At 54.1% G+C, this 14,372-nt stretch overlaps 1 protein-coding gene across 3 annotated transcripts in view; it reads left to right on the top strand.

Moving 5' to 3' along the window:
• LOC122393155 (microtubule-actin cross-linking factor 1-like) overlaps positions 1-14,372 on the top strand; it is a 215,643-nt gene that overhangs the window by 34,913 nt on the left and 166,358 nt on the right. The window contains exon 1 of one of the 3 annotated variants that reach the window (XM_043389190.1): positions 3,251-3,551. The exons of the other annotated variants lie outside the window; for them this stretch is intronic. Within the exon in view, the coding sequence (XP_043245125.1) occupies positions 3,389-3,551 (163 nt within the window). The 5' untranslated portion in view covers positions 3,251-3,388. Of the gene's footprint in view, positions 1-3,250; positions 3,552-14,372 lie in introns of those variants that run through there. 3 annotated transcript variants of the gene reach the window in all.

Raw genomic sequence — 14,372 nt, 5'->3', positions numbered from 1 at the left:
GTCGCGGATTCTTTTGAACTGTTCCAGCGTGAAAGTAGTGAATGTATTAAATGTAACCTGGACTGGACTGGTCTGTAAGACGAGGTTACATCTGAAATCCAGCCATCTGCCACTGAGTTGGGCGTTACGCCGCTTACGATCTGTAACGGAACAATAGGCGCGCCGTCCAAACTAGGATTCAGCTCAGCCAATGTAATCTTGTGAAACATGCACCCCGACTGCGTGAGGAGACCCACCCCGGCACGGCGAACGTCGTTAGCCAGTGCAGCAGACACACGGTTTATATGACAGTGACACGACCGGCACAGGACATAAACCCATCCATGTGTAACGGCGGCGGCGGGTGGGCGGGCCGGACCGCCCGAGGACATAGGGTGGCTGCCGGACCCCCTATCGTCCGGCCGATCGCAGCACGACGCGTGCCGTGGGCGGACGGTGGGCGTTGGCGTGCGCGGCGCCGCGTAATGTGATATGCACCGCTACCAAAATCACCTTATTTGGCAATCTGACGGCTGCTAGAAATTCAACAGAATCGGTATTTCCTGGCGCGTCACGAGGATGTTGAGTAAGATCGGCTTTCAGAATAGTAGATTTAGGCCGAGATTCGCCGACAGTTGATTGGATAAGTGCTGCCGGCTGGTCAGTCTATTGCCATATGTGGCTTGGGTGTAACTGGAATCAGCCGAGGCTCATCTGTGCAGGCAGCGGCCACGCTAATCTCGATAGCTAACAGATGGTCAGTCCTGCAGTTCAAGTGACCATAGCGGTCGGCCTCTAGGGGCTCGATGAACCGTTACCACTTCGAAGAAGGGTGCTTGTAGGGCTAGTGAAACATGCTTTGACGACACGTGAGTTTTGATAACCAACTTGCCTAACGCGGAAGTAAAGTTTTGTATTTTCTGGAGGCCATGATGGTATAGATGGAGAAACAAAGTCAAGTCGCTTACCTTAATAATTCTGGGCTACCCGATAATTTTACCTAGGAGTACTGGATATCTCCATACCCATCCCATTCCATATGTTCAAGTCGGTCAACAGGGCTATTCACTGTACCGTCAGTTCACTTCTGTTGCGATGCGCCTGGCCTGCAATGCCTACCACTGGCCTTGTGGCCGCTGCCGCGATGTGCACTGCTCCTTCCTCATGGGCCTCTTTCGGGCCTCCGGCAGAGAGCGGAGCGCGGGGTGGCCCCGACACTCCGACAGTAGCCCGCGGCTCACTGATACAGATCCGCTCATCGAGCACACGGGTTGATTTACCGGCAGCACGGACAGCACACGGGCCGGTGGCACGGATAACACGAGCCGGCGGCACGGAGAGCCTCGACTGTACCGAGAGCTTCCCCTCGACTGGACGGAGGTCGGACTGGCTCAGTTGCACGGGCTCGGAGGCTCAGGGGAAGCTGGGGCTTTGTGTGTTGTGAGAGCTAATGAAGATGTGGATGGATCCCAGACTAGCCGCCTGCTGTGTGGAGATCTGAGGTTGCAGTATAAGCTGATATGCCATCGTGATCTGCCGCTGTCGTTACGGCTCTGTCGTTATGTCCTTCCCGCTGTCGTTAGGTACGCAACTGTTCAACATTATCACTATTTACCGTGCGGGATACGACTGAAGAGAGCTCTCGTCTACTGCTATAACAGTGATCTCAGGTCGGCCGGACAGTAGAGTTATTAGGCCACACGGAAGAGGTATGCTTACTGGGCAGCAGAGTTATAGGGTCCGGGCAGCAGTTAGACCAGCCGGAGTGCCGACTTACTCCCAACCTGAGTGTCGAGTTACACCGGTTGGGCAGCAGAGTTATGTGCGCTACACCACAGAGTTATGTGTCCTGTCGCTGTGCACACACGCAGCCGGTGGTGTCTTCATTAGCGGCCGTTTGCAGTCGGCGGCTGTAATGCACCTGGGTGAGCACACGATCTATGGTCCACCTGCCCCGGCGCATTGTCCGCCGTACACAACTGGAGGTGAATCATGCCCATGGGCCGCGCAGACGATTGTGTCCTAGGACGTGACCCCACTGTCCTTCATAAAGGTTATGTCCTTGCCTTGATGGTGGTAAAAGCACAAACGGAATCTTTTTAATTAGTTACATCATTTCGTAAATTATTCTCATTTGCAACGCCATTGAGTTAGCATAGCTTGTGGCAGTCATGGGTGGCATCTACTTTCCCATTTTAGCCGTTTAATGTGCAAGAGATCAAACTAAACTGACCGATATGGTCGGTTTCATTTGATATGGACTGCTGGACTGCTTGGCTGAGCCAAACACACCAATCCCAGCTGATCATATCTTCTCGAAATCTCCCCACTATTTGTCCAGTGAAGATCATTTTGTCCACATTAACTCACGTTCCGCTCCGTAGCATATGCTAAGTGACGTGTAATTAGCACAGCACACCCGACTCCGCGTCCCCTTTCTGTGTGAACCAGGCTGGGCCAGATCTCCACGCGAATCGTGCGGCTCTCTGTAGGAATTGCCCTCGCAGCACCCGGCTGTGTGCCCAGAGCCGGCGCGGCCGCCGCCATTTGCATATATCGTCCGTTATGCTCTCGAGAGCAGCGGCCGCGCAGCCTGGGGACACGTCCACTCGTTAGTGGAAACACACCTCGCCCCGCCCGCCTCTACTGCTTCTCGTGGTGGCTGCCGCCGGCGCTCGAAGCTACGCAACCGGGCTAAATGGCGGTGGTGGTGGTCAGGTCACCTGGCCAGAACACAAGGGAGAACTAAGGAGTTCTGCTGTGGTGCATAATTTTAGTTACGGTGCATCTTGCATATGCAATAAGCCCTGTAGCTGCAACATGTGTAAAATAAACTTGCATACATGAGGCTAACTTGTTCTTTTTCATTTTACACCTCTTACATAGACATTTTTTCCTGTCCTTGGACAATCTTTTCCCGTACAGATTTGGTCGAGATGCTCAGTGCTACGTCCTGCCTTCTGTTTTCTAGCCGTGCATCCTAAAGTGACGAATTTCTTATAAATGTTCCCCTACCAGGTCCACCCCCAACTGAAAGCATCCGGCAGGTTGTGACACAATGCCGACCCAACATGGGTCACGCCCCTTCCTACGGTGTCCCCAATATGGGGCAGGTGTCCCGCACCCGCAGTGACCGCCCCAGAACGCCCACTCGCCCGGCCGGCCGGCCCGCTCCTGACAAGGCCGTTCAGCCGCCCACGTGACCTGTGACGTCACTGAGGAGCCGGCTGGTTGCACGCGCGAGCCGCCCGGCCAGCCGGCTAGTAGCGGTGTGAGAGCCGGACAGTGCGCGGAGGGCGGCGACGCGTGCTGGTGCGGTCAGGTCCTGTCGACCCAGTCGAGAGGCGTGAATCCGGTGGTGCTAAGAGAGGAGAGAGGGACTGCCGTGGTAGACAGAGAGAGGGGCGCGATGGAAGCGCAGTACTACCGCGAGAGGCTGGGCTTCGCGCCGCCTCTCGGCAATGGCCACCATCCGAACGGGAATGGTCATCATCAGCAACCTGTGCCTGTGGCTCAGCCGCACAACTTCAAGTCCAACGTCGGATACGAGGAGAGCCTGCACAAATTCAAAGGTATGGAGAGGCCGGCGCGGTGCGCTGTGCCGTCTAATGGTGCTACAAAGAAGGGGAGGGGAGGGGAGGTGTTACCTCACTGGTGGAGAAGGCACTGCTGTGTCTCTGTGGTACCGAGCCCTATGCTGTAATATCCGCTGGACCGTCAGACACCATCCTGTCGTCTGATGCCGCTGACATGTTGACCCTGTCCGGTGACTGTGACGGGTGGTGTAAACACTGCGGTGTGGCCCCGCATGGGACGAACGCTGACGATCGGGCGGACTGTATCTAACCGGCACCGGTTCGCTGACTGCTGAGTCGCTGATCATCGAACGCTTACCGTTGAGTGGCAATCACAAATCGGCTACGTTTGAATGCCACTCTGGGAGGCGGGGATTCAGCCCATCTGGCTCTATGTCCCTTAGACCGGAATAGCTAAGTAGGGTTATCGTGCTGCCCCTGAAGAGGTTGCTCTGAGGTGGAACTGAAGTTCGTCAACTCTCACTTATGTGGCACCGGGTAGACTAATGGCTCCCTGGAACGGCCTGTATCGTGGAAGCAAGGAGGGACATTCCATGAGTGACAACTGACAATGATAAATCCTGGTATGGAGTCAGTTTCAAGACTGGCCGTGACCACTATAGTAGTCAGTCCCCTGTTGTCCCGGAACATGACGAACTGCCTGACCCATGACTCAGTGACTCTTGTCACGCGAGTCTGTAACCTCTAGCGTCACGTAGTGTGACGTCCATCAATAAATGTCACGTGGCGTCACGGTCCGTCCGTGGCAGTGGTGTGCGCTGAACCGGCGACGTATTGCTTTTGTTACTCCCCCACCCCCGTTTGTACAGATACGTGACCTTAAAAAGACAACGCGTTCTTTTGTAGAGATCATTGGCAGAGAGGTACGGAAATTACAAAAGAAAGGTCATCGTAACCTTACAAAATATTTTAATATTCCCATTATATGCTGAACTGATTTTACTTTTCACAATGTTACTGCCGGCAAAATCACAAACAGAACAGCTGACTTTTCTAGCTTCTGCTGAAGGTCACCCATCTCCGTCTATAGGTCGTCACATGTCATGTCACCGATCTGGTCCTTTCGCCGGTTCCGTGAGCCATCAGCTGCACAGTGTTATGGCGAGACTGTCGGCGCCACCCGTTCCCAGCTGGGACCTCTGGAGATCAGCTGATCTGTCTGATCACTGATCAGCTGTCTGTCTTGCAGCAGGGGGGGGGGGTGGGGTGGGGTGCAGCAGGGGGGTCTGTCTGGGTGGGAGGAGGGGGTGGGAGCGGCTGGCCCACCAGACTGCACCGGCTCGACCCGACCCGCCGGGGTAATTCAATCAGCTGGCCCGGCCGTCCGGTCCCACCCAGCCCTATGGCATGCAGTACGTCTGTATACCGCCTGGTCCCACTGGTGTGCCGTATGCACGACTCCTCTTGTATGCCGTACGATCCTAACATGTGTGACCTTCTGTCCCAAATACGTGTCGTCCTATCCCGCCCGTGGGACCTGACCTTCTCCGCCTGTGCGGATTTCTATTCCGCCTATGTGTCGTCTTGTCCAGCCTGTGTCTCCTGCCCCCCCCCCCCTCCACCTGATCCGAAAGTTTGTCTATCCCGCCCGTCTTTCTGGTCCGTTTGTGTGTCTGGTCCGACTGTGACCAGTTCGCCTGTCTGGCCTGCTCGTCAGTCGGTCCAATGTCGGCGGTCGCGCCGGCCGGACGCTGTCGCCTGTCGAACGGAAGTGGCCGTATCACACCACTCTGCGCCCAGCTCTGTCGGACCGGGGGTCACCAGTTGACTCCCCACAGCCCGGATCCCGCGTCTGGGGCACTGCCGGGGGGACGGGATGGGGCTTCACGGACCCACGGAGGGTAGACGGGTGGCTGGTTTCGGGCTCACGTTTTGGTAACTGGAGCTGCCGGCCACAGCAGGCAGATGGTAGTTTGCTGGTCATGCAATAGCTTAGAAGCCATATCTTCGGCCTACTGCCCTTTAGCCGTGCAGTTGAAGGGCATCCGTCTGCCATGCCATTGCACTGCATCAGCTTGCGCTTCACTGGCGCAGGCGATGAAATTGTGTCACATTGCCTTATTGAAAAAGATAACGGTGTATCAAAGTCAGCGACTTTTGGACCATACAGTCTAATGTTTTCTTGGTATCACTTCTTGATGTTCTTTGGTCGAGTGGCATCGAGCTTCACGGCATGAAGTAGTCAGTTCCTAGAGTTCTTCCTAGAGTTGGGCTCCGCCTCCGATACTCTCCTCAGAGGATTTAGCCGTACAGTATCGGGCTCCGGAATAAAGATAAGCCGAGATACTCGCCGGCCCGCCCCCGCTTCGCGGGGGTGCGTATCAGCTGAACCAGACGTGACGCATAAACAGAGGCAGATTGGGGTCAGATTGGTCCAACTACAGCAGCGGATTGGTCTTTCCGCTGAGGTGGATTGACCTTAGCATCTATATGGATTTACTTTACAAGTGCAGTTGGCTGGTCTTCCGGCGTGGTGCTTTAACCCTTCAGTGGATCGATCTCAGCTCAGTGGGTGTGTGGGGAATTGTATAAATATTATGCTTAGGAGATGTTTTGTATTTTGGGAAGATGTAGTATTCAGCCTGAACTGTCCTCTGGGACGCCTTTCCACGCCTTCCCCACCGGTGAAACAGCCATCAGCTGTTCGTCCCCCGGTCTCCCACACTGGAGCGGAGGGATGGGTCGGCGGAGAGGAGGGAGGGACGGCAGACAGTCCCGGCGCCAGTGCCGGCCCAGACATGCGGCCAGCCAGTTGGTCACATTGCTCGGTGACAGTTGTTATGTATACTGTTGCTGACTCTGCAGCCTTGGTGCATTATCGGGCTGGTTTAATACCAGTGTCAAACTGTATAATTGGGTATGATACATGCTATTGGAATGAGAAGTTGGTTCGTGTAGCCTTTGCGGCGGCTGCAATCTGAGTAATGTGGTGAGCATGATTTACAGTTACTTTGCATACCTGCCTACATGAAATGACGCCTCTCATTTTGTGCTCTTTGCTATAGGTAGCCCGTTGTAACAGCATCATATCATTGTCTCAGGAATATCAAGACCTGTAAAAGAGTGACGAGACATCTTCAGTATTATATCTATGTGACCTTCGAGGGCGGACATCCGAGAGCTGAAGATAGCGAAGGTCATGCCACTCAACCTTGTCGTACTCATCGGGGGCGGACATGGCGCGTGCCACGTGATTGACGGATCATGAACTGTGGCTTTCCGTCGCCGCACGGATTTAGCACAGTTGCACCAGGACACGACTACTCAACTATCGAGATACCAGTGCTATAAAACGAAGGTCACTGCCCACCGGAATTCCATTTTGTCAAGTACCGTGCCGCATATTTTTTTGTGGTTAGCTTTCGACCACAATCTTTACGCGCGTGCCGATTTCATTCGCGACTTGTGTCAGGTAATTGAGAGGGCTGGTCTGGGTGAACCCGGGTCGGCGATGACCTATGGGTCTCTGACTGACGAGGTCGTGACCCGATGACTTCATAGGTCGTGTGCTCACTTGTGAGGCCGTAGAACAGCGATTTGGTCGGGATGGCTTGGGAATCTGTCGGTTTGGGGTCCATCAGCGGACCTAGACAGGACGGGATGGTTTAGAGTGCGAAGGCAGCGCCAGACGGGAAACCGCAGCGCATCGTCCAAGCGCTACCCCGTTTCCTGCAATCTCGAAGAGCAGACTCGCTCTCTGCAGCCTGGAGTCTCCTCCCTGAAGAAACGGGTCTGGCGGCGACCCCTGACCGCAGGCATGGCGCTATTTCCGGTGTCTCGGCTTCCTCTTAGCTGGAGGCTGCATGACTGAGGAGTTGGGCCGTCACCGACGGCAGGCCTGACTGCCATGGCAGGCCGACGACAGCCTGCAGCTGCCATGGCAGTGCCGAGCAGTCACCGTGACGTTCCACCAGTGACCGAGTGAGCTCCGCCCTCCCAGCGGCCGTGCTAACCTGTCAGCAAACCTGTCCGTGGCTGCGGGTGATCACGTGCGCCACTAGAGAGCCCGTTGCGTAAAGCTGGCCTCTAAGTATCCACCACTAGCGTGCCCGATTCGCGGATCCGGCACAGCGGAATGCAGCCCAGTGAATTGCTCCGTCACGCTCATCCCGTCTCATCGGGGATTTGATAGCCAGGGGAGCTGACGCATGCAGTCTTTGTCGATTGCGCCGGCCGCACGGCGTTACGGGCAGTTTCTCTGAGAGGCTGTGCGTTGGCCGGGTGCCGGACGGCCGGGTGTGAGGGCCGGCCGGGTGTGAGGGCCGGCCCGCTGACGAGTGCGCCCTGCTGTTGCGTCACGGCAAGCCTGGTGACTGACTGCAGGCCGGCCGGAGCGCGCTCTGCACCACTTTCACTGGTCCTGCGGGACGCAGTGCAAGTGTACCTCCTCGCGCACTGCCGGCTGGTGACCGCTACATGCCTACATATGCGGGCCTGGGCTGCGAATGGGCTGGGCAGACAGACAGAAAGGGATTGCTGCTGGTGCGGTTGGGCCTTAACGGATCATGGCTTCACGCCAAGCTCAATCGCGGCGCCGCAGCTCAGGCGCGAGTCGGCGACCGGGCAGGAAAGTGCCGTGCTACGATGCGCTTCCGTAGCAGACACATTGTTTGGTGCTCGCTCCGCTTTGTTGCCGCGGACTTTTCTGCGTCTCGAGGAAAGGTTACTGGCCTGTGGCGCCGATTTTCCGCTGCAGTGGACGCCTCCGGCAGCGACACGTGGGGAGCGGCACACCACTCGGCGCCTGGTCACCGCCGCTGTGGCGCCGAGCCCCCGCTGTGGCGCCTGTCTTGAACAGAGCGTCTGGCGGGTCACCGTCCACCTTTGACGTCCGTCGGCTCCCTGTACAGTGCACACTGCACACGTATAGTGTGCACTGTATACTGTATATAGTGTATGCTGTATACCGCCGTCTTGCCCTTTGGCGGATACTAGAGATGTCAATCGGATACCAACTTTTTGGTATACCGATACCAAACCGATACCAACTTGGTATTTGGTATTTCAATCCTAATGTGTTTGGTATCAGGTATTTTGTTGGTATTATGAACCATTACTAATGTATAAGAGGCTTAGCCTCTTATACATTACTAATGTATAAGAGGCTAAGAAATTGGTAAAAAGTTGGTATTTCCCCAATTTTTCAAAGTTGGTTTGGTTTCAGTATTTTTCCACGGTTTTGGTTGGTATTTGGTTTGGTATCGGTATTCCGATTTTCTGTAATTGACATCACTAGCGGATACTGTCTGATAATGTGCCCGTTGGCCGTCTTGGGCTACTAATGGACTGTCTCTGAGAGGATACTCTCGAGCCCTGTTTCCCCTGGCGCCTGGTTTCGGAGAGGACACTGTTTCGTGACCACAACCCGATTCAGTGGCGCCATTCAGCACGGCGCACACTACCCTGCCCGACGTGCCAGCCCATAATCTGGCTCGCCAGCTGTGTTGTTGTATTAAGCCGCGCCGAAAAACTGGCACATGGGGAACTGGTTTTGCTCGTGATACGAGGTAATGCGGTAAAGTGGCCGGGGAGGGGAGGGTGACGATGGGACGGGTTTGGACGGGGAGGGAGAGGAGGGGAACTCCAATCGACCCGGTCCAGCGACCGGTCGTCGGGTCGATCTCTGTGAACTCTCGATCACGTCACATACGAGAGAGACCGGCCGACGCGAGCCTCAGTTCATCCGAGGCACGCCCCACTTTCTATATCGGTGGCTATCGCGCTCCACGGGTCGGTCCTAGACAATGGACGGAACGGTCTCCGTAAAATGCACCAGATTCTACAGAAGCCGCCTGCGTAACGTAGCATTGAACACTGCCCGATGAATAATGACCCAGTTTGCGGCGGAACAGAGCTTGTCATCCCCTCCAGCTCACTTTTTCCATGGAGATTTCTGTCGTTACGAGCGACCCATCATGCTCCTTCGCCGAACCCTGCGGCGCCGTCCAGCGTGGGTGCTGTCACCACCTCTCGCATCTGGCGACCTCCAGATGACTGATGACGTCATAGTGACGTCACTGGCCTGCAGTTCGACACGCAGCCGGTGTTCGTCAGCCACTAACTCACGGTTCCGGTGGTTACGGGATGTGGCGAGGCGACTTCCCCTGCTGCTTGTTCGTGTGACATCACTTCTTCTTCGTGCATTTCTGCCATTCGGAAATGCCCGTCTGCCAGGCATTTCCGAATAGCATTCATCCTCCAGCCTTTTGCCTCTGTTTTCATTTATACGCGTCTGTGGATATGTACATGCCCATCGCCCGTTATCAGCAAGGATCTGCTGCCCATTTCTGTACATAAACTTGCCATCATTTTCTGAGCGTCAGTACGTCGCACTCTCTGTGCAGCTCGCTGCTGACAAGTACTCCGACCGGTGTGTACTGCTACCACTGCGTGCCGGTGCCGTATCGGTACGATCCGTTCCCACGCCGCGTGCTGCCCGTAGTGGACCGGCGGCGGGTCGTCACCGTCACTTTTTGACGGCCGCCGCCGCTACTGCGAGCGCGGCGCCGGCCGGGGTGCACCCCGTCCCCAGTCGGCCGGTGACTCATGGGGAGGACTGGGCCGTCTGCAGACAGTCGCTGGAGACAGAGAGACCGGAGTCTGAGTGGGGCGTCACACCTCCCTGACGTATGAGTCTGGATGCCAGGCGCGCGGCAGAGCGGCGGAGCAGACTGTCCCAGAGGGAGCTCTGTCGCTGCGCCATTCTGTTTATTGTTTATTGTTTTGTTGGGTTATGCCCTTTCGGTCTGACAAGACCATTGCAGAGCCGGAAGGATGATAGGAATTAGGGGGAGACATTGGTCTGGGCAGGCACCCTAGTGAGTCGCCGGGGCTGAGCCCGTCCAGAGGACGGGCCACCCAGCCCCAAGGCACTCACTGCACCCGGCTACGGGGTGCGCTCCCTCGGGAGCAGCGGTGCCGCTCCAAGGGAGCAGCCCGCATGAGATAAAGTTGCCTGCCCAGCCCGGAAGGGGTTGTGGCGTGGAGGAGAAGGATTTCAGTATCCTGAGGATAGAAGCACGGACAGGTGCGCCATTCTGTTCGAGCTCCGCTGGAAGGGTGAATCAGCACTCAGCAGTCAGTGGCTCGGACGCGGCCAGCCGGCCGCCTGTGTAGTGTGTAGGCGTCAGGCCACGGAACACTTCCTTCCGGCCGGGTGGCTCTGAGTCTGGACGTCCGGTTCTCGGAGGGTGACCGGAGCTCCGGTAACCGCCGCCCAGAGAGCAAACGGTACTCTATCGCAGGCCGGGGAATGAAAGCGTGCTCGAGCTCATGCAGTAAAAACACACTAAAGCAGAACAACAAGTTGTTGGAGCAACCGTGACAACTATATGGGACGTGAGTTATCCAAAACCGCCGAATTCTTTTTTTTTTAATGGAGACGTTCAGAAATGGCGTTGAATATTACACCCGATCGATTACCGGGACACGATAACTACCCTATGTTTCTCCGCTTGTCGTTGCCACGGGCGACAGCCGGCGACCTCTGTCAAAATTTCGTCAGGTGTCCATCAGGCTGGACCGACCCCCGCCTCAATTGGCCGTTTACCGTATCAGCACGTGCCATTGGACCTGTTAGCGTGCGCCCGGGGAAAATCCAGAGCGGTCTCGGAGTGCCCAAATTGCTGTAGGGTTAAGTAAAAAAGTCTAGCCCTCCCCTCGTCAGAAACACATGGACTCGAGGTGTGAGGATGGCTGACGGGACTTCCATGACCTACCTTCATCAACTTTCAAGTGCTGCCATGTGTCAATTATCTCAAAAGTGTTTTGAAGTGATGAGCGGCAGCCAATGCTTCTCGATCTTGCAGCGATTATAAACGACAGCGACGTGATTCGTGTAACCGATGCTGATTTAACTTTGTTTTGATATCTTATTTGTTTACCTTGCTTTAGTACGACGCTGGATTTACCCATGCTCATTGACATTCAAAGCATAAGTGAGCTAGTAAGGCTGCGGGTGGTATTCCCTCCCAGTCCTTCCAAAAACGTCATGTGTGCGGGCTGGAGAGGCGGCGAGCGTGTCGGTCTTCTTATGCACTGTAAAAAATCTTACAAGCCCCTTGTAGGAAAACCGCTGGCGCAAAAATGAGCATGCAGCGACGTGTAAAAATCGCCTCATATTTAGCTAGTAAGAGGGTACAAGCTTGTTTCGTTAGTAAATGACAAGCCCACGCCTCATAAACCGAGCACCCCCGTGTCAGCCCCTCGTTTCGTTATTCGGTACCTCGTTTGAAAACGAGGACAAAACCAGCAGATCGGTACGCCGATTAGGCTCCTTAGCAGGACTCGCCTGGTAACCCAACCAGCTAGCGCCTGCTATTGCTGCCCAGTAGTAATACTAGCTCAATTGCGTCACCTCCCCCCCCCCCTTCTCCCTAACCGCCCCTCCGACTGGTGGACGACCCGGCCAACGACAGCCACGACAGCGTGCCAGCCACGTTACAAAAAAAAACATACACAAAAATAACGTTTATTACTTATTAGCATACGATACAAAATATATAAATATATACATATTACAATATCATAGTGGAGTGGTGCAAAAGCTGATTCGAGTCACCACCAGTAACATTCACAATAATACGGTTGCATGAGACACGATCGGGCACTTCCACGGGCTCTGTCGGAACGGCACTTACAACAGGCGAGTGAGTAAGCTGATCCTGCCATGCCAGGTACATTGTGCACTGTGCAGTCCATCAAATATTTGCCATACTTTGCAGATTCAAGCAAGTATTTTTTCTGGGCGAGGCTTACCAACAGAAATATCGCTGGCTTCCGGTATACCTTCATGCCTCAGTCTCCCACAACTTTAAGCAACTCTGCAAACAGAAAAGAAAATTAACTGCTGATTTTAAAATATCAGTGAGGATGGCTTTATTATCTACATCAACTGACTTTTGTATAAGATAAATCAATGTGAGGCAATATGTGTAGCTTACACATTTGGAAAAAAGACTAGACAGCAACTGAAAGAAAGTCCGTCTTCCAACAGTCGGAATTCAAACGAAACAGTGGCCCACAACGGTCAAGGGGTGAATTCTATGACGCAACATGTGTTCAGAATATTACAAAATAAATAAAATGTCCCCCATTGCTACGTAAATATCATACAATATAACGTACCTTCGAAATATCCCAGCCCGAGAACTTCACAACGCACCGTGCCACAACACAACCGCACCAACCGCCGGCAGCCGCAGAACTGAACAATGGCGGCCGGAAATGACGGCCCCGCGCCGGAAGTGAAGGACGCGTTTAAGAAGCAGTCTCAGACTCGTCGCTGCTCACCGTAGCAGGGATTTATGAGGCACTACCGAATCAAAGTCGTTTCGCCTCATTCGGCAACACGAAAACCCTACCAGGACTAGTCCGATGATGAGTTTCCGACTAGGTGGCGTGTGCGCAGGATTATATTTAATGCACGTGCAGGGCGGTGCCTCATTAGCCGACATAATGATAATATGACACGATAATGAAACACGCATGTAACTAGCATGCAACAAGCTTCTGGCGGATTTAATTATGAGACTATGCGTAGTTTTCCGACACAGCGCGAAATCTGTTGATTATAAGCAGGAAGGGGTGTTAGGGAAGCATTTAAGTTATTAGGTTACCGTTTGTAACCAATTGTTTCACGAGGCCACTCTTTAACTAACAACCCTCAGGCTGATAATGTCCCTATATATAACAGCAAGGTACAATGGACGACCGTGTAACCCACTCCTTGTCATAGAATTGGCTCGTGACATTTTTTTACACATGGAGAGGGCCGCAAAACGTGATGGGAATCGCGATATTTATTATTATGAAATGAATAACTCCTCGGAATGAGAAATCATGTGATGCTCATGAAATGCCCCAAGTATGACGTCTCAAAGTAATGGAGGTGGAATGTCACGGAACAATCCGCAAAGTCGATTATCACTCTGTTTACTTCAGCTTGCATTTTTAGGCTTACCAACTCAATTGTTATTCTAGAGGCGTGTGAGAATCAATGTGAATTTTTCTTCTTAGCCATGAGTCAGGTAATCTGCACATGTAGGTAAGGAAACAATGCAAGGCATCATATAAATGCAATGTGTTCTAAGCTGTTGCCGTGCTCCGAAATTCCGATACACTCGCGATGCAAATCCCTCCCCTCTACACGGATACTCTGGTGACTATTTTACTGAGATGACGTAAACCATGGGCGGTGGTGGAGGGCAGGGCCAAGTGGATGATCACTTTTGATTATCTGCTCTGCTGTAGGGACTGGCCACGGTGAAAGTGACAATTAGGACAGGGATATCTCGTCGTCGCCCATCTACGGACGACGCCGACTGCCGCGGCCGCCACTGTCACCGTTGTGGCGGCCCGTTTACACAATAGTCGCGCGTGTTGATATGCGGTGGACTGTGTGGCGCTCTGTCCGGGTCACCTGGTATGGGGTCCGGGCAGCCGACCCCGCCCCGTGGCCCCTGAAGGTGTCGTCATAGGGAGGCCGGCTAACCTGCGGCCACAGTGGACGAGATATTTAGAAAATTAGGCTCCATAAGTGAGTCAAGATCAGGCCTAGAGTTCAAACCCGTGATACCGGTAGCACACTGAAACCTATGTCGCCATATTTACGTTGGAGCGTCCTTTCGCGCTTTTAGACCCACAGGATTCACAACACATGACCTGTGGCGACGATCAGCCTCCACGACCTTTCTAACGGACTGTCCATACCTCGGGGACGTGCTGTGTGGTCGTGCTCTGGGACGTGCAACCCTTGCTGGGATAACACACAGTGCTGCTTTCTTGAATGTATCCAAA

This window comes from Amphibalanus amphitrite, unplaced genomic scaffold, assembly GCF_019059575.1.
Source record: "Amphibalanus amphitrite isolate SeventyFive unplaced genomic scaffold, NRLGWU_Aamphi_draft 000024F_arrow, whole genome shotgun sequence".
NCBI lineage: Eukaryota > Metazoa > Arthropoda > Thecostraca > Balanomorpha > Balanidae > Amphibalanus > Amphibalanus amphitrite.
Note: the sequence above shows the minus strand (reverse complement) of the source record. Positions and strands in the feature narration are given on the sequence as shown.